This window comes from Symsagittifera roscoffensis, chromosome 3 (assembly GCF_963678635.1).
Source record: "Symsagittifera roscoffensis chromosome 3, txSymRosc1.1, whole genome shotgun sequence".
NCBI classification, from domain to species: domain Eukaryota; kingdom Metazoa; phylum Xenacoelomorpha; order Acoela; family Convolutidae; genus Symsagittifera; species Symsagittifera roscoffensis.
In genome coordinates, this window is record NC_087064.1 from 13024231 (window position 1) to 13043397 (window position 19167).

Here is a 19167-nt window from a genome sequence, read left to right on the forward strand (position 1 = left end):
AAGGTTGTTAAATGATTTCTATTTTCTTAGACTGTTAGTCCTTACGATTTTTTGGTTAGCTTAACCTGGGTTTATTTGTTCAGGGTTGGAGAGAAAAGTATATCGATTCCGAAGAATGATTTTTTACTTTCTCGTGGCTAGTATAAGCTAAGGTGTTAACTTACTTAATCTTACTTAAGGGTAGTGATTGTGTTCAAGGGTTGGAGAATAGTAAATCGATCCACAAGGTTCAGGTATAATTAGAACGCGAGTAGTTCGTTAGATACTATTTTAAACTTACTAAGTCTAAGATTTATCCTGGGTCTGGTAAGAGGGGGGATCAAGTGAAGGATGAATAACCGAAGTTCTTCACTGTTTGTCCTAATTTGAATGATTAGTTTTGTTCAAAAATTTCTATTAGTCCTGGGTTTGTAGAAAGGGTTGGATAGTGAATCGACGTTTGAGGTCGTTAGACACTAGCTAAGTGGGTGGGGAGAACAAAATTGTTCTTTGTGATCCAAGGATAGGCCTTGATGATCAAGTTTTAAATTTAATTAAATAGAAAATGATTTAAGATCCAAGGATAAGCCTTGATGATCTGGTTTTAAAATTAGGTGAATTTAAGTTTAAAATGATTTAAATTTGTGTAAAGAAAAGATTTAGTGTTTTTATGATATTAGTGAGCTTATGAATGCTGTTATGTTTAGGTGATGAAGCTGGAACAAGAGGATGATTTATGATTACTAACCGTTTATTGTCATGCTACTAATTTTTATTTTGATTTTTCAATAAATATTTTTCAAACATGTTTTGTATATTACTGCAGAATTTAGGAAAACGATCTGAGATCTTTTTATCAATCGTTATTGTATATTAATAATTTTGTTTAGCGCCTGAAATGATTATGAAGATTGACTCAAGATTTTATGTCTGCAAATGAAAATCTAAATTCATTGCTAATAAAATTCTAAATACAAAAGTTTGTGTTGGCTTTTGCCGAACTATCATATAACTATATGGTAAGTTTCTACTTTGTCGTATGTCGTCTCTGGTTCGAGGTCTTCTTCCAATTCCGGGTAGTTCTGTTATCGTTCGGAATATTGGCTCTGATCTATTGAGTCGTAGAGACATTTCGATTAAATTATCGTCGTATAACATTTTGTAAATGTTTTGTCTAATTTCTAATCTATTATTGGTTAATTCTAAGCTACTAAGGTCTTGTTCGAGACTTATGGTCGCACCAGATGAGTTAGGACCGATGTGGTTAACTCATAGAGTAATTTCGGATAGGGTACACCGTCTGCTCGTCACGCTATCTTATTTTCGGCCGGATAGATTCGTGCAACTTCTTAGTCTAATACCGATCCTAATCTTACTCTTATACTTATCTAGTCTCAGGTTGTTTAACTAGTCTCTGCTAGGCTCAATAGATCTAGGGTATACTGGTTTATTGCGGCTGCTGAAGTTCTCGGGAGAGTCCAACTAATTTCTAAGTTAAATTCAAATCTCTCTGGTGCTGAAATTACAAGTAATTTCAGCACTTACAAATAAGTGGATTGTTAGTCAGATGGATCATGATTGGTTAATATTAAATACTTTACATTGGTAAAATATCTAATTTATCCAATCATAAAATGTAGTTTAGATCAGGTTCCAAAATCTCTAACATACTTAAGTTTGACCTTGCTAAATAAGCAGTCTGATTCAAGTTAAATTTTGGTTATGTCTATGAAATTCCAAAAAGTTTACTTTTTGAATGCTATAACTTATGACTACCCAAATGTATGTAGATCCCTTGCAGAAGAACCTTGGCGCCTACTTCGGCAGCTTCTGGAACTGGATCGACGTCCTGGCCATCCTGCTGTTTGTGCCAGGGGCAGTGCTGCGCTGGTTCTTCTATGACGGCAACACTCCGAGTGAGGCGGAGGATCTGCAGATCGCGGCCAGGAGTCTCTACATCTTCAGTCTGCTCAGTTTCATGATGCGTCTGGTGCACTGTCTCAGTCTCTCGGAGACCATAGGCCCAAAGATACTCATGCTCAGCAAAATGGTAACATCAGAGTTCTTGGAATTCAAATATTGCAAGACTCTTGTTAAGGAATGCAAATCATGCAAAAATCTTAGCGGTAAAAAGTTTAAACATTCCGAAATAACTGATTTAGCGGTAATTGCTATGAACATACAGTTTTAGTTTTCTCGTAGGTGTTTTTTGACAAGGCAAGCCTTACAATGTTCTGATATGATAAGTAGTTTCCGCTTAGGTGAGTATTCACAGAGCCGTACACTCGAATAGACGAAAAAAATTCGAAAATAAAGTCGGCCAAACACTTATTCACTTCACTAAAACTCTCGCGCATAATATAAACACAGCTAAGAATAGCAGGACAATCGTTCGATTAACGGCTTTCGGGTCAAAAAATGTGGTACTAATTGGCGTGACAAAATCTCAATCATGAAAAATGCAGTTTTATTTCATATGATTATCAGCATTCATGCTTAAAATTTGATCTGTTTAATATTTGGCACTAAATTATGATTTCAATAAATTATTACTGCTAAGTTAAAACCTTTCTTCAAACTTTTGACTTCTCTTTTTGTTGTTGGCGGCTCCAACTTTCGCAGAAGTTTGTTTTCCTTTTTATAATTAGATTTTTTCCTTGGGTGTACTGTTTGTTTGTTACAAATTGTTTGTCTTCACATTTATTTGCTTGTTTGTTTTTCAGACTGGCGACCTGGTGTTCTTCGTTGTGAGTCTTGTGGTGTTCATGTTCTCGTTCGGGACAGCCATTAATGCCTTCCTCTACCCCACAATGGGCCGCAACATCCCCTCAGACTCGACCTTCGTGGAACATGTGATCAGGAGCATAGTGGACCACACCTACTGGCCCGCCTTCGGAGAAGTGTACCAAGTGGCGGCCGAGATGGGCAGTAAGTACTGTACAAAAGATCTCACGAGTATAGACCAAAAGGTCTCACGGCAATTTTTAAGGCTATTATTGCAATCATTAAAGATAATGTTTTTGTAATCATACTTAATGCCATTCGCGCTAGGAAAGTTGAATATTATTTTGATTATTTTTGATAATGAAAGTTTTTTTACTTAAAAAACAAATTTGATGAAGTTTTGAATCTTGATTGTTATTTTACCCCCCCCCCCCCCATTCTTTTATCCTTTATATTTTATCCACAATATTTTTCTTCATATTTTGAACCCCCCCCCACACACACACACTATATGCTATGAAAAGGACAAAGTAATGCATGACACAATTCAATTTGGAACTATCTACTTTGACGCTTACGCTTTAATATCACGAAATATATCGCGCGCTAATTATGCCAACTTGGCAGTTTTCAAATCCCTATAACTTAACAAAAAATCACAGGTAAAATACCCACACGATATTTAAAAAAATCTGTTTTCAATAGCTAGTTAAAGGATCAAAAGTTGTCTGGAGAGATAAAACCACCCCAAACACAAATATATAATTTTTTTTCTGCAAAACGAAACAACAATACTGCTCTCATCAGGGTATAAACCTGAATTTTCCGACTGTTCTTGAGTTTTAAAAAAAATTAAAAGTTAGTGATATTGTTTACTGATTCAAATAACCCCTGCACGTTGTTTAACAAAGAAAGTGATGTAGTTGTTCCGAATTTCGAAGAAAATGGAATATTTATGCTCTAGGTGGTTTTTATATTCAGTCAATTTTCAGCGATCGAAATTTTAATTTTTAACAAAAATTTTCCCGAGCCCATTAGAAATATCGACTCCCCAATTTTAAAAAGATATTTGACCTCTGATGAATTTTTGCTTAGTTTTGGGAGTTTGAAATTTGCCAAATTGGCCATCCTCTGGACTAGTTTATGAAGATTTGAAAATTTTTTTTTCATAATGCTGATAGCGTAGCGCGAAATTTTTATGCCTCGCAATTTATCTCGCTCAACAAAACCGTTTCAATTTGAGTTGAGGCTAGCTAAGCTAATCGACTGTAAGAATTTTGAACTACTTAAAACTTTCACACATGATCTTTGATATTGTCCAAACTTTATATTTTTTGATGTTTTCTTGTCCCAAAAGCTGTTCGATATGGATTAGGGGCAGTCTTGTTTGCTTCTAGGAACGTATTGATAAAATAGAACAACTTGTAACTATTTAACTTAGAAGGATATCGAAAAAAAAGCATTCCAATTGTAAAAGTTCCGCCAAAGGCATCAAAAAACAGCTCTTCTTCAGGTTTGATTTCCAATTTTTTCCAATGGGTCCTGATTTTGTAGTAGCTTACGACATCTACTTTTGGCCGACCAAACCAACCCTGAGATGTTTCTGAAAGCGCCTTGAGCGCTAATATGAGCGCCAATCAAACTGCCGAGTGAACGCACCTTGTAAAAAAGCCCACAAAATCATCTTGCCCGCTTTTTAAAAACTTAGTCAATATATAAATTGACCTAATTGACATTCTAGTGTGATGAATGAATGTACTGCAAAAACTTTTTAAATTTTTCGAAAAAAGTTTTTTACGTAGAAAACATTTTTCAAAGAGTTTAAACAGATTTTGCTGCCCAACTTTTTTGGACAATTTGAACTTCTCGAAAACGTATTAGTACGAAGACAACTTTGTTCAGAGAAATTAAACAGACTTTGCAGCCCAATCATCATATTAATGAAAACTCAATTAAATAACCTTTTATTGTTCCACTTTTACAAAAATCCGGTCCATCTGGGGATCGCATTATTGATCAATATGCCGCCAGCCGAGTGTGCACACCACTATAGTAACCTGCCATGCTTAATGGTAAAACTGCTTGTTGTTCCGATTTTCGAAAAAAAAGTGGGGAAATTATGTCCCCGGGTTTGATTTTTTTTTTATTCAGACCAATTTTAGAAAAGTTGACCGTTTATTTGCATCGGCCCGGAAATCTTGTGTTTTCGAAGCGAGTTTGCTTGCACGTGACTCAAATGCGGCTTTGCTGCTGGAATATTACTTTGAAAGTTTGTTTCAATATGCAAAAAACTTATGCGTGGCAATTTATCGGCATTCATGATCGTTCCAAATTGAATTGAGGCAAGTTAATTGGTCTTATTAATTCCATAAACGACTCAAATTTTAACTTGTTGACATTATCAGTCTAAAATTTTTAATTTGACTATATTTTATATACCAAAAACGATTCGATACCAATTAATGGGCAGTCGGAACATACAAGGCTTTGCCTTGATACGAGCAGCAGTTTTTTTATTATCCCGCTCTACAAAATCGCTCCAAATTGAACTGAAGCAGCTAATTGGTTTTATGAACTCAAACCATACACGACCCAAACTGCATCACTTAATTTTGGATATTATCAGCCTAAAATTTATAGTTTGCCAATATTTAATTTACCAAAAACTACCCGAGACAAATTAAAGGGCAGTTGGAACATTCGGGGCTATGACTTGATATGAGCAGTCTTGTTCTAAATATCGACGAAGTTCTTATCCTTAGAAATGTTTCAGTTCCGAGTGATTGTGACCCGAGTGTGTCTCCGTATGGAGGGTGTCAGTCAAGCGAGACCTATGAGTTCCTGGCAGCCTGTGTGTATGCAGTCTACGTCTTCCTCGTCAACTTCGTCCTTGTCAACCTCCTTGTCGCCATGATGGTGTAAGCATTCCAATTGAAACATCCTCATTTATTTCGGTTTCCTTTTTGGCGTACAAATGTTTAACAGAAAACAAAAAGACGAATCAAAGGAAAAAATTATCAACCAATTTTATACAGTTTTTGCAACATTGAGCATAATTTCAGTCTTCAGCTTGTTCAAAAAAGTGTTTTTGGCTCACAATTTCTTTATTTTACAATTTCTTTGTTGCACAATTGTGGAGCCGAAAAGTGTTTTTGGCTCACAATTTATTTTGTAAAATAAAAAAAACGAAAAAATTCAAAAAAAAACTTGTTACAAACGAATGATTTTTTTTGTATCTTTCAGGTACAGTTTCAACAAAACGCAGAAAGATGCAGACGAGGAGTACAAAATAGAGAAGTTTAGGTTCCAGAAGGAATTCTACCACAAGCCCCCCTTGCCCCTCCCTCTCTCCCCCCTAATAATCATCTACAGGGCCGTCAATGTCCTCTACCTCAAGGCCACCAAGAAATATTCCAGATGCTGTGAGTCAGAGAATTGTAAAAATGATTTGTTTTGGGGGAAAAATAACTGGCTTTTTTTTCGAGTTCTGTAATCTCAATCAAAGTAATACCGATGTCATTTTTTTTCGCTTGCATTTGGTGTTGTCTTTTTTTCGCCTGAAAATGATGTCAATGTCTTTTTTTCTAAGTTGCAGCGCTTGAAACCCGACTTTACGGTCTGATAGCGTCCTCCCAACCTAATCAATTGGAAATTAGGAGTCAAATTTTTGCTTATCTTCGTTCATCTATTTCGTTTCATTCCAAGTTAAAGTCAAACTTTTGCTTATCTTCGTTTCATCTATTTTTTAATATCAAAATTTGATGCTAATTTAAAACTATTTCTCACAATAAAAATTCTATAGAATTCGATTAGAAAAAAAACTAATAAGTTCACTATAAAAAAGCAGTGTGTTAGCTTATAAGGAGTGCAAATGTGTAGCTATGGCCATCTACGTGTGGGAGCGGCAGAATAAGCGGGACATGTTGGTTGTGGAGGAGGAGAGGAGGGAGAAGGAGGCTGGCACGGGACAGAGACTCTCCTCAATTGAGGACAGACTGAACTACTTAGTGAGCAAAGTGGAGGGCAGCGAAGAGACGCGCAGGACACAGTTGAGGTATCTTCATTGTTAAATAGTAATTCAAAACAGGCATAGTCACTTTATTTTTCCAATTCCGAGACTTTTCGATAAAAAGAGAGAAAAAAATGACCAACATTAAATATTTCGTCTTTTTCAAGCCATTGCTAAACTAGCATTCAAAACAATCATTATCGTTATTTTCATAAGTCACTTTACGACAATATGAGGTAGAAAATTAACAAGAATTAATTGTGTCGTAATTTTTTTCTGTAATTTTTGTGTCTTTTTAGTGTCGGAAGAAGTGGATCAAATGTGAAAATAAGCATTTGAAAGGATTCTAATTTATTGCTTGAGCAATCTTGAAAAAATAAATTACCCTGAAGAACAAATATCCAAAGAAAAATGGGTTTTTTAAAATTTTTGCTCCAAATTATTGTTAAATTGACCGGTTTATTTCATATGTCGAACTTTTTGAATCTTTTTTGTAAAGCTTGAATCATCAATTGCTGGCTTTTTTGCTTAGAAAAACGTTTCAGTCGAACTGTTTATGTATAATTAGATACAAATTATTGCCTTAGTAAGTTAGTTTCCTCTTTGGTAACTGTTTAGGGATAATTAGATACAAACTAGTGTCAAAGTAAGTCAGTTTCCTCTTTAGGAACTGTTTAGGTATAACTAGATACAAATTATTGCCAAAGTAAGTTAGTTTCCTCTTTAAGAACTGTTTAGGTATAATTAGATACAAATTATTGCCTTAGTAAGTTAGTTTCCTCTTTGGTAACAGTTTAGGTGTAATAAGATACAAATTATTGTCAAAGTAAATTGTTTTCCTCTCTGGTATTTGTTCAGGTATAGTTAGATACAAACTATTGCCAAAGTAAGTCAGTTTCCTCATTGGGAACTGTTTAGGTATAATTAGATACAAATTATTGCCTTAGTAAGTTAGTTTCCTCTTTGGTAACTGTTTAGGTGTAATTAGATACAAATTATTGCCTTAGTAAGTTAGTTTCCTCTCTGGTAATTGTTCAGGTATAATTAGATACAAACTATTGCCAAAGTAAGTTAGTTTCCTCTTTAGGAACTGTTTAGGTATAATTAGATACAAATTATTGCCAAAGTAAGTTAGTTTCTTCTTCAGTAACTGTTTAGGTGTAATTAGATACAAATTATTGCCTAAGTAAATTATTTTTCTCTCTGGTAACTGTTTAGGTATAATTAGACACAAACTATTGCCAAAGTAAGTTAGTTTCCTCTTGTTAAATGTTTAGGTATAATTAGATACAAATTATTGCCAAAGTAGGTTAGTTTCCTCTTTGGTAACTGTTTAGGTATATTTAGATACAAACTATTGCCAAAGTAAATTAGTTTCCTCTTTGGTAACTGTTTAGGTGTAATTAGATACAAATTATTGCCTTAGTAAGTTAGTTTCCACTTTGGTAACTGTTTAGGTGTAATTAGATACAAATTATTGCCTATGTAAATTATTTTCCTCTCTGGTAACTGTTTAGGTATAATTAGGTACAAATTTTTGCCTTAGTAAGTTATTTTCCTCTCTGCTAACTGTTTAGCTATAATTAGATACAAACTATTGCCAAAGTAAGTTACTTTCCTCTTTGGCAACTGTTTAGGTGTAATTAGATACAAATTATTGCCTCAGTAAATTATTTTCCTCTCTGGTAACTGTTTAGGTATACTTAGATACAAATTATTGCCTTAGTAAGTTATTTTCCTCTCTGGTAACTGTTTAGGTATAATTTGATACAAACTATTGCCAAAGTAAGTTAGTTTCCTCTTTGGTTACTGTTTAGGTATAATTAGATACAAATTATTGCCTAAGTAAGTTATGTTCCGCTCTGGTAACTCTTTAGGTAAAATTAGATACAAATTATTGCCGAAGTAAGTAATGCTCCACTCTGGTAAGGTTTTTCTTTTAGTTTAGGTTACATTTTCAACTTTTTGTTCCGATTTTTGAAGAAAATGACCAAAAATTTGTGCGCAGGATGGTTTTTTCGCCCGATTTCTTTTCTCTAGACAGAATTTTTTCTTTATCATTTGAAAATTTAAAGTTCTGATCTGAAATTTAAAAAAATCTTTCACTTGACAATTTATCACAAAAATAAGGGCTTTGAAAACTGCCAATCTGAATAGATTTTAGGATGAATAATGCTTGCTATTAATGGGCAGTGTAAGCGACAAAACAATCTCAAAAAAAGGGGCCAAACTGCAAGGATTTTTTGAGTTGTTAGTGGACTCCGCGACATCTTGAAAATAGGTTCGTTGCGGAAACGACAATATTGTTGTTTTTTTTTCATTCTTTTTACTGTTTTGAATTTCAAAAGCAAATGTATAAAACAGTGGATTGCTAAAAGCATTAAAAAGCGCGAAATCCTAATCAACGTTTGCGGAAAACTGGAACAGCTTGTAGAACCCATAAACAAGCTTGTATTCATTAATTGCATTATTCAGTAATTTTTAGGAAATGATTGCGTACATTTTCAGAATCCGCGTACAATCTCCGGATTTTATCACGTTATTACAATTTACATTCTAGTTTGGCACATTTTCGTTAAATTTGTTGAACCCGCCTGAATTTTGGGCCGCCAAATTACAATTTGCGGAGTTCACGTTTGAAGACTTGTCGCTAGATTCCAGCAACCTGCTCACACAAAACAGTTAATGTATTCAACGATGCACAGTTTAGTCTCGTAATGACCAGCAAATCATTCGAAGTCGCAACAATGTAGATCACTTATCATTGAAAGAGCACCAACTTGAGTGAGCGCAGAAGATAGTTCAACCTGTTGAAGCGCCACTGAGAAATTTCTAATAAAAATTATCTTCTATGGACATAAACGGTTATTCTATGTACAATTTAACCAGACAAAAAATTATAGATAAACAAATGTACTGCTATTTCCAAATATTATAGTTAATTTATCTTAAATCTTGTAAAAAATTTCTAAAGAATATATAATAGCAAAAGAAGAATTCAAAAACACAAATTTCAGACCTGGTATGTTTTTTTATTTTAGCTGCTTAATTGCAATTTTTACTATATTTGTTTTGAAATTTTTGTTTTGAAATTTACAAAAATTCAGATATGAAATTTTTGTTTTGACATATTGTTTTTATTGTTGTTAGTGATTTTACTTTTCTAGTGGCATCGAGTGATTTGTCTAAGTCTTGTTTTGAAACAAAATTTTTCACTTTGTCATTTCTATGTTCTCGTCTGATTACTTCAGAGAGAAATTTTAGTAGTGCAAATGAGTGTAGTGTAATTCATTGATTCAACAAATTCCCTTCATTTTTCTTATGGTTTTTAATTATTGTGTTTTTTGGAGGCGAAACGCAATTCGAACTGAAAAATTTTCTTGTGCTTGAAGATTTCGTAAAGTGGTACTATTGACAGCTTTATTTACTAAAATTCCATAGTGATATATTCGTTGTATAAAATGCTCATATAATCTAGTGAGGACAGATGAGCTGAGAAACTGTCCTGTTTGAACAAAAAACTGAAAATAATCTATTGCTTTTTCTTCTTACTGTCTCAATATAATGGTTCAAGGTAAAATTTTGATCCAAAGAGAAACCCAAGTATTTAACTGCAGTTTTTGTTTCTATAGCGTTGTTTTTCCAGGTAAATCTTTCAAAGTTTTTTAGTCACTTAGTAATCATTATTTGTGTGTTTTCTTTGTTTGCTGTAAGTTTTTATTTTCCATCCATTCTGATTTTAATTTTAAATCTGTCTTAACTTCTGTAACTTCATTTATTGTTCCAAAAAAATTATCGTCATCGGCAAAACGAATGAATTCACTGTGCTGTGATATGTTGGGAAGATCATTGATATAATTAAGAAAAAGCAGGGGACCCGAAACAAAAGCTTGAGGTATCCCCCCACGAAGCTTCTCGGTTGTTGAATTTTTAGTTGAATGAAATACATAAAGTTTTCTATTGCTGAGTTATGATTGTAATAAAACAACAAGAACGCCCCTCAGTGCGTAACACCTGTAAGTGAGAGAGTTATGATCAACAGTATCGGAAGGCTTAGATAGATCCAAGTAAATGCAGTGCGCTAATTTATCAGTATCTTTGCTTTCAATAAGACCCTCCTAGTTTTCCTAGAAGCATCAATTTTAGAGCGTTTATTGTGAAATCCGAGCGGTTTATGGCTTATGAAGTCATGATTATTGAAAAAAAAAATTATTTTTATCGATAAAATTTCTCAACAGTTTTTCCTTTAACAGGAATAGTAGAAATAGGTCTTTAATTGCATGGAAATGACTCTTCTCTTTCTATGAAACTAGAAACTAGTTTTGGTGTTTTCAGGAATCAGGGATAAACTGCTGTGCTAATATGTGGTTGAAAATAATGATCAAATGAGCTGTTATAATAGAATTAATTAGTTTGATCACGTAATTTGACACACCCATGTAATCTTTAGATTTTTTGTTGGGAAATTGTTTTATTGTGTCATAAATTTCCTATTCATCAATTGGTGATAGGAAGAAAGAATAATTTTTATTTGCAATAGGTTTGGAAAATCTTTTTTTAAATTCCAGATTACAACTCTGGGCCGATTGTGACAAAGTAGTTGTTCAATTCTTGTGCATTTATTTGTTTTATTTTTCAATTTTTAAACAGTTTTTTGTTTTATTGCCTTTAATTTGTTTTCTATTAGCTATATTTTTTATTGATACCTTTTTTTTGACTCTGACAGTTTGCTGTTTCTGTTTTTGTTTGTCTCCTCTAAATTTTTCTGATTTTGATATATTTCAATAATTTGCGTTTTTGAGCACTCGATGTCCAGCTTTTTTGTCTTCCTTGTTGACAACGGTAATATTGCTTCCAGAGTGTTTTGTAGTTGCTGCTGCAAAAACTCAATTTTTTCAACGCTACCGATTTCTCTATCTTCGAATTTCATTTCGACTAGTTTGTGATGTAAAAACCAATTGAACTTAATTTTGATTTCTTGGTTTTCCAGTTTTCCATAATTTCTATAGTAAAATCCTTCGTTTTCACTTTTTTATAAGGCCAACGTTAAATTCAACTTCAACTTCAACACCATAATTATCAGTGGTTACGTGTTCAATATTTTTACTGGTGCATGGAAAGTTTACAAAGGCCAAATCTAGGGGTGTTTGATTGTTCTGTGTGACTCGTGTGCTTTCATTTTGTCCAGATATCAGATATCAGATATTCAGGCAGTTCCATTTTTTCAAGGAGTTGCGTACTATTTTGTGTAACATGAGAAATAATTAATTCATTTTAAGTGATTTATCTCGCATCTGAGCAAAAGTATTTATTTTTTCACGTTATTAATTGCTAGCCAAAAACATTTCAGATACTTTAAAAGAGAGTCAAAAATCTCTAGGCTCTGCGTTAACACGGGCAGTTATTTGCTGGATTTCACGAACAAAAAAATATTTAATTGTGGCCAGTCATCATTTCTTTATGGGATCCGTCGATTCTGCTTCCAAAACATTGAAACTATTTCTGTTGAGCTTTGACATGGTTGCGATTTTTGTGGTGAATTGAAAAACCGAGCTTGTTTTTGAAAGGACGATGGATAGCATTGTAGGGAAAAAAGTGAAACTGTGAGGTATATCCGTCCAACTTTGTATAAAATATCATTTTTTTTACTTATTACAATATTATATTAATATTAGAAAGGTAATGATAGTTCTAGCAAGAGTCTATCAGAAAAGAATGTAGTAAAACTGATGTTGTGGTTTTGCGTTGTGTAGTGTTATGGAGAGTCTGCAGACGCTGCAGAAGAGTATCAATGACATGAGTGTGTTGGTCACTGCCATCCTGCCCCCCTCGGCAGTGCAGCAGAGTGGACCCAACAGACGCCACAACCACAAGTACATCAAGGCACTCACCAACATCGAACTCAGTAAGCACACTACAACTTCATTTTAAACATCTTCGATCTAAAATTATTATACACCCAACACGAGCTAGTTTTATCTGTGGGAAGGCTTAAAAAGTTATGCAACGAAAATTTTGATCGGAGCTCTTTAAAAAACACCCAAAAATATTTCAAAATTTGTCCCTTAAATTAAAAAAACGGAAAAAATTCAAAAAATTTCGGCAATTGGCGTACAATGATCACGGAGCATTAAATGAAACTGTCTAGTTTTATGATTTAAGGCTGACACACTCTATAGCTGATAAGAAATGCGTTCTTAATGCAATAAGTTGTGCTTTAATCAATGAAAACGCTTCGTTGAGACTAAAAACCGAGAAAAAAAATTGGATAAAAATTTATCCTATAATCACCAAACGCACTAAGAAACCTCACCAAACGCACTAAGAAACATCAATGAGTTGAAACAATTATCAAATTTTTCTTTGAATTTAAATATGATCGAAAAAAGTATCCAATTTTAGAATCAAAAACTGACGCACTCTGACATACTGTTTGGGTGTTAAGAAATGCATTTAAAACGTATCGTGTTGTGTGTTAATCAGTTAAAAACATTTCATTGAGATTTAATAACGAGAGAAAAATATGGATAAAAAATTATCCTATACTCACCAAATGTTACAATAAACGTCGCCGAGCAATGAATGGTAAAACTTATCAATTTTTTTTGAACTTAAGCCTGATCGAAAAAATAAGGTTTCTAATTGTAAAATTTAAGACTGCACCACTCTGAAATATTCTTTTGATGTTACGAAATGCTCTTTAAACGTAATATTTTGTGTTTTAATCAGTTGAAAGGGCTTTATTGAGACAAAAAAAATGAGAAAAAAATATGGATTAAAAATTATCCTGTAATCACCAAACGCTATATTGAACATCATCAAATATGAATGGAAATATCCATCAAATTCTTCTTGAATTTTATTCTGATTGTAAGAAATGCTTTGAAACGTGTTATGTTGTTTTAATCAGTTGAAAAAATTCAAAAAGTTTAAGCAAGTGGCGTGCACTGATCACGGAGCAAAAAATGAAAATTTTCAGTTTTGTGATTTAAGGTTGACGCACTCTATAACTGTTAAGAAATGCTTTCCTAATGTAATAAGTTGTAATTTAATCAATGAAAACGCTTCAAGGAGACTAAAAAACGAGAAAAAATATGGATAAAACTTTATCCTATAATGAACAAACTTCAGAAAAAAAGGTCACCAAACGCTGCATAGAGATATGTATCCAATTTCATTTTTGACAATCAATCTGATCGGAAAAGTAAGCTTTCCATTTTCATGATTCAAAACTGACGCACTCTGACTTATATTAGGTGTTAACAAAAGCATTCAAAACGTATTAAGTTGCGTTTTAATCAATGAAAACGCTTAGTTGAGAATAAACAACGAGAAATAATCTGGATCAATTTATGTCCCATAATCACCAAACGCCATAGTGTTTAATTTTAAATTCCTGTCAGCCATAAGAATTCCATTGCGATATAAACGTAGTTAGTTGTTCAGAGAGAAAGACTGCTTAGCATGAATCTTGCATAAAAATCACGAGATTTCCAACGTTTTAACTTGTTCTGTAACTTCAGACCCCAATTTAAGTAACTGGATTTTACAAGCAAGTTTAATGAAAAAGGATCTACCTAACAATTAACCTCCCGTTCTATGGTATTTCAAAAAGAATTGCCACCCCTATAAAAAAGCAGTAAGTTGGCATAGAGGGTTGTTTTTAAAATTCGAATTTTGCTTCATGTTGATTGGTCGAAAATTCGATTAAATTAATCTAATTAACAGTTGCCTCTTTTTCATGAGAAAGGATGATAACTGTTAAGTAGATCAATGAAATTTAACTAAAATAAATTAGATTTATTCTTGATATATTTGTTCTTGATATATTTATCAAAAACTGTTTTACATCTAGGATAAAAGTTTTAAAGGCAAAAAGGCAAGTTTGCCGCTCAAACAAAAAAGATACCGTCCAATACAGCTGTTGGAAAAAAATATTGACTGTTCGGGATAAAAGCGTTTTCCGTACAAACTAAAGAACCAACTTGTTTATTAATTTTTCAGAAAATATTCAAAAACTTCTGTTTTGTACGCACAAATAAATCATGATTCTTTTGATTTGATTTGTACACGAAAATCTCAGAATAGCTTTTTTGAAAATTAAAAAAAAACTTTTTTGAATTTACCAGTTGTTTTAAATAGGCTTCAAATTTTTAAAGCATCACTTGACTAAGCTTCTCAGGCCTTCTGATGTCCTTGCATATCAGAATTCAGTAAGTTGACAAAAGTCTATTGAATAATCTGGTCTGAAAACACTTTTTTATTGTTATGATAAGTGCATCCCTCGAAAACGCAAGTTTTAAAGAACGGTCTGCCTTTCTGATGATGACAATCTCAACTAACGAAGAAAACTAAGCAAAAGCGAATTCTAAAGTTTCTTGGGCGTTTAAATTCTTTTTCAGAGAACTAACTATGCTTTAGAGACCCACATATCATACTTTTGCTGACGGGATTTTTTTTCTCAACGCAGCTCAATATTAGCGAAAAAGAGTCAAAATGTAGATGCGCAAAAATTTTTGCCCGAAAATTTTTTTAGTCATCTACCGTTTTACCTGCTTTTTTCTGTTTCCAACCGCACTGTTCATTTGTCTTGAGAATTGACAAAGAAGATCATGAGTTATGTAATTATGGAATTATGTAATTCTCGAGTTATGTAAAAAAGAATATAATTCTTTACAAGGACAAAGAAGATCTTGAATTATGTTTTTAACCCACATGTCAATCTCTTGCAATTTGGACAGCGCAATGAAAATTGAAAAAAAGTGCAGAAGGTAAGGGGTAAATGATATATCATCGAGCGTTTCATGGTCAACTTAATTTTTATACATCGGGTCCGGGTCCGATAGAAAGTCAATTTTGTTTGCTAAGTAACCATATATGAAAGCAAGACTTTTCTTGATCTCCAATAGCTTTTGTTGAAGAAAGTCTTAAATACTTATTTTTTTGGATTGTCAATTTCAAAAAAATATATAATCAATTGGCTTGCCTGATTTCAATTCGGCAAAATCTTTTGTATCCGGCATAGTTATCCGTGTTACCCGTTTTTAAACGAGCAGACGATTGGAATTGGAGCAGAAGTTTGTTCCAGTGTCAATGCCTCGTCTAATTTTAAAAAAAAAAGATGATATGCCAACTAATCGAAAAACAAACAACCCAAAAATAAGGTTACCATTCCAACAAGCCGAAAAATAATATTACTATGCAACATGTCAATTTATTTTCACTGTTACTATGCAATTGTTAAGTAATTCTGATGTAATTTGTGTAATTCTGATCCAACTTTGGCTTCATTACACGGCAAAACTGTGCACTGATAGGTGCACAGATTGGTGATTGTTTGTCTCTGGAATCCAGTGACAAAACTTTGAACATTTCTTTAAATTTTGTCGGAGCAATCAAGAAAAACGAAAGAAGAAAGAAAGAACAAAGTGAGCGTCCCTGTTGCGGTATCCGCTTACAATTCACAAAAAAAACACATTTTAGCCTCTTAATGTTCCAGATGTGGCAGTTTCTAGATATGGTGGCTTATTAGAAATTCGCTGAAAAAACGACGGATTTTTTCGGTTTTACCACCTCCCCCCCCCCCCTAATTAATTAAAAATGAAAAGTAACAGTTTTTTTATTTAAATCGATTCTATCTAGAAATCTCGAGCATTGAATCAATTTAAAAATGTCCACAAAATATGAAATCAATGATGATTAAGCACGCATTTGGCTCATATTTATGAAAATTTGTGGAGAACACGCAAAAAAAAGAAGCGAAAAGAGCCAATTTGAAGCTAGTTAATTCAATTAAGCAACTTCTATGACCAGCCGTGAATTACTATCTTGCCTTTCTTAGTATTAACGATCCAATTTTATAATTAGACTGGTGAACTGTAGTGAACGTTTTTCTAGCCTAAATTTTGGGGCCACTTTTGGTGCACTCTTAGGGTTTTTTGATAACATATGATTTGGGATTCAAATACTAAAATGTAAACACAGTTGATACATTTTAAACTTATCAAATGAACCGAAAAAACCTATTTGCTTCACACAACACAACAAAAACAAAAACTCGATTTCAGTAAGTTTTTAACTCAATACATTTCGCAATTTTTTGAAATGCATGATTTATACATAATCTTGCTTTATGTTTTAAAGTTTGTCACATGCAAAAATAATGTGGATGCGATGCTTCAGCTTGTTTTATTCCAAATTTTTAGTTGCTAAATTGAGTCTATTTGTATTCGGTGACACTTTTTAGCATATGTAGCTGCCTTATTCGTGACTAGTGTTTGTCGGTGGCTATGCATGCTTGGCTGAGTCGATAGTGCGTGAGACGCCCTATTGTAAGAAAAACTATAAAGATAGAACAGGCTCTTTTCCACTCAAACCCCCCACACGCGACATTTGAGTTTCAGTTTTGAAAACTAATATTACCTTATCATAATGTAATGAAATTTTGCATGCTGAACAAACTAACTATTATGAACACATTTATTCTTGATATATTACTTCGTAACATCACGCGTTCAGCTATAAAAGTGAAAAAGAGACGCGTAAACATTCATAACTTTTTTCTCCAAAGGCCAAAACAAAAAATCCAGTGGTCCAAAAACAAAAAATACCAATGCAATTATTATCAGGTCCTGTGGCCCAATGGATAAGGCATCTGACTACGAATCAGGGGATTGCAGGTTCGAGTCCTGCCAGGATCGGTCATCTTTTGTTGTCAAGCCAGATCAATACTCAGACCAATCAAGCACCTAAATAGTCAATTTTGCATATAGTCGTAGCTCACTCGGTTGAGTTATTGTGTATACCTTTCTATTGTGGACATTCTGGAATAACCTTTACATTTAGAAACCCAAATGGCCAGAACTTGAAGTCAAATGACCTCGAGTCAAAACGAATAATAATCAAGGACAAAAATTCACAAGAGAAGGAATTATTATCGTATCGGGCTATTTCTGAATAAACTGATAAAAAATTGCAATAACGATGCCTTAGAACGGTGTTTTTGCATTGGATTTATAGTTTTATCTCATTAAAGCTTTCGGTTTTTTCCTTTTTTTCCCACCTCACATTCGCTTGAACTTTTTAGTGTAACGAGTGGTTTTACAAGGTTAATTATGAAGTCCCACATGATTTTTGCTCCTTGGGTGGTCTATAGTTTCTTGGCTGCTGCTAAATAGGAGATATAGCCGGACTTTCGACCACTGCCGCTGTCTTTTCGAGTGTTTCAGAGTTTTTACTAACGATTTTTTTCGTAAATTCAGGAGTGACAGGACACAGTTCATCTAGCGATGATGAAGAAGAGACTTCGGGAGTGTACAGTGACCAGCCGCCCTCGTTCATGAAGGAGAAACAGAGGCAGGGCGAGAGGGAAAGGTCACGAGAGGTCAGCCGAGAGCGGGCTCCTGTCGAAAGAGCATCCTCGGTGAAGAGTGAGAGGAGCAACCGAGGTGGGGACCGGGAGAGGGCGCCGTCTCAGAGGAGCAAGGTGCCAAGTGACAAATCGGGCAGCCACACCAGCAGTCGCCACTGGAGGTAGGTCACGTGACATAAATAACTGTGACTGGCTTATGACTGGGCATGACATATTCTATGCTTATACTATCACATGCTTATGACTGGACATTTCAATTAGCGATAATCAATTAGCGAATTAACATCAATTTTTCGACATTTGTGGTGGAAATTGGAAGATTTGTTGTAAAAAATCAGTCTTGATTGTTTGAGGAAAACTATCTCTTACTTCATAATTGCTTTGCCGCTTTCATTTATAGCTACTCTAGAATTATCTGGAACCCATAAGTTGATGCCTGTACGGAAAATCAAGAGCAATCGACAACTGAAAACTTTAATTTTTCCCAGTTATCGCTTTCCCGGTGGTTTTCCGGACTGACTCGCTTGTCGCGGCGCTCACTTGTAGTACATACGCTCGCCCTTTGAGAACTTAGAGGGAGTAGCGGGAGGGATTGTTGTTCCGAGGGACGGGAGGGTGGGGGGGGGGGGAGGTGATGTGGCGTTAAGTGAGTTGCGCTTTCGCTAACAGTTCTTAACAGTCGACAATTCGTAACAAACCAGATGAGCAACTTTTTTTTGTTTACTCAGCGACAATTCGATATGACACAATTCTACCCGTGTTTCATTTAAAAAACAAATCTTAACAACGATTTTACAAAATTTAGAAATTTAAAAACGAAATAAACAAACTTACAACTTGACACAAAATTGTATAGATGACTTGGGTGTGTTACGAATTGTCGCTTGTTGGAAAACTTCATAAAGCTAAAGCACTTCCTCTAGTAAAAGTTTGTTCCGAGTAGTCGGCTGTTTCGGATTGTTGCGTTGGTGCCGTAGGTATAAATCCACTGGAGACGAGCAGATGGAATCCCTCATTTGATACGTATTCGTAACCAAACTGTGACAAAAGAAGAATATTCTGGAACAATCGAAGGAAAGGAAGC

At 34.1% G+C, this 19167-nt stretch overlaps 1 protein-coding gene and 1 non-coding gene across 2 annotated transcripts in view; both read left to right on the forward strand.

Moving 5' to 3' along the window:
- Positions 1 to 19167, forward strand: part of LOC134841262 (transient receptor potential cation channel subfamily M member 8-like) — a gene marked incomplete at its 5' end in the record, with an annotated part of 74562 nt that overhangs the window by 35954 nt on the left and 19441 nt on the right. Inside the window, 7 exon segments of the mRNA XM_063857125.1 lie at positions 1770 to 2029; positions 2703 to 2907; positions 5477 to 5621; positions 5947 to 6125; positions 6583 to 6757; positions 12466 to 12617; positions 17974 to 18244. Of these exon segments, the coding sequence (XP_063713195.1) occupies positions 1770 to 2029; positions 2703 to 2907; positions 5477 to 5621; positions 5947 to 6125; positions 6583 to 6757; positions 12466 to 12617; positions 17974 to 18244 (1387 nt within the window).
- On the forward strand, positions 17340 to 17412 carry Trnar-acg (transfer RNA arginine (anticodon ACG)). The gene has a single exon. It is a non-coding gene; the product is annotated as a tRNA-Arg (tRNA).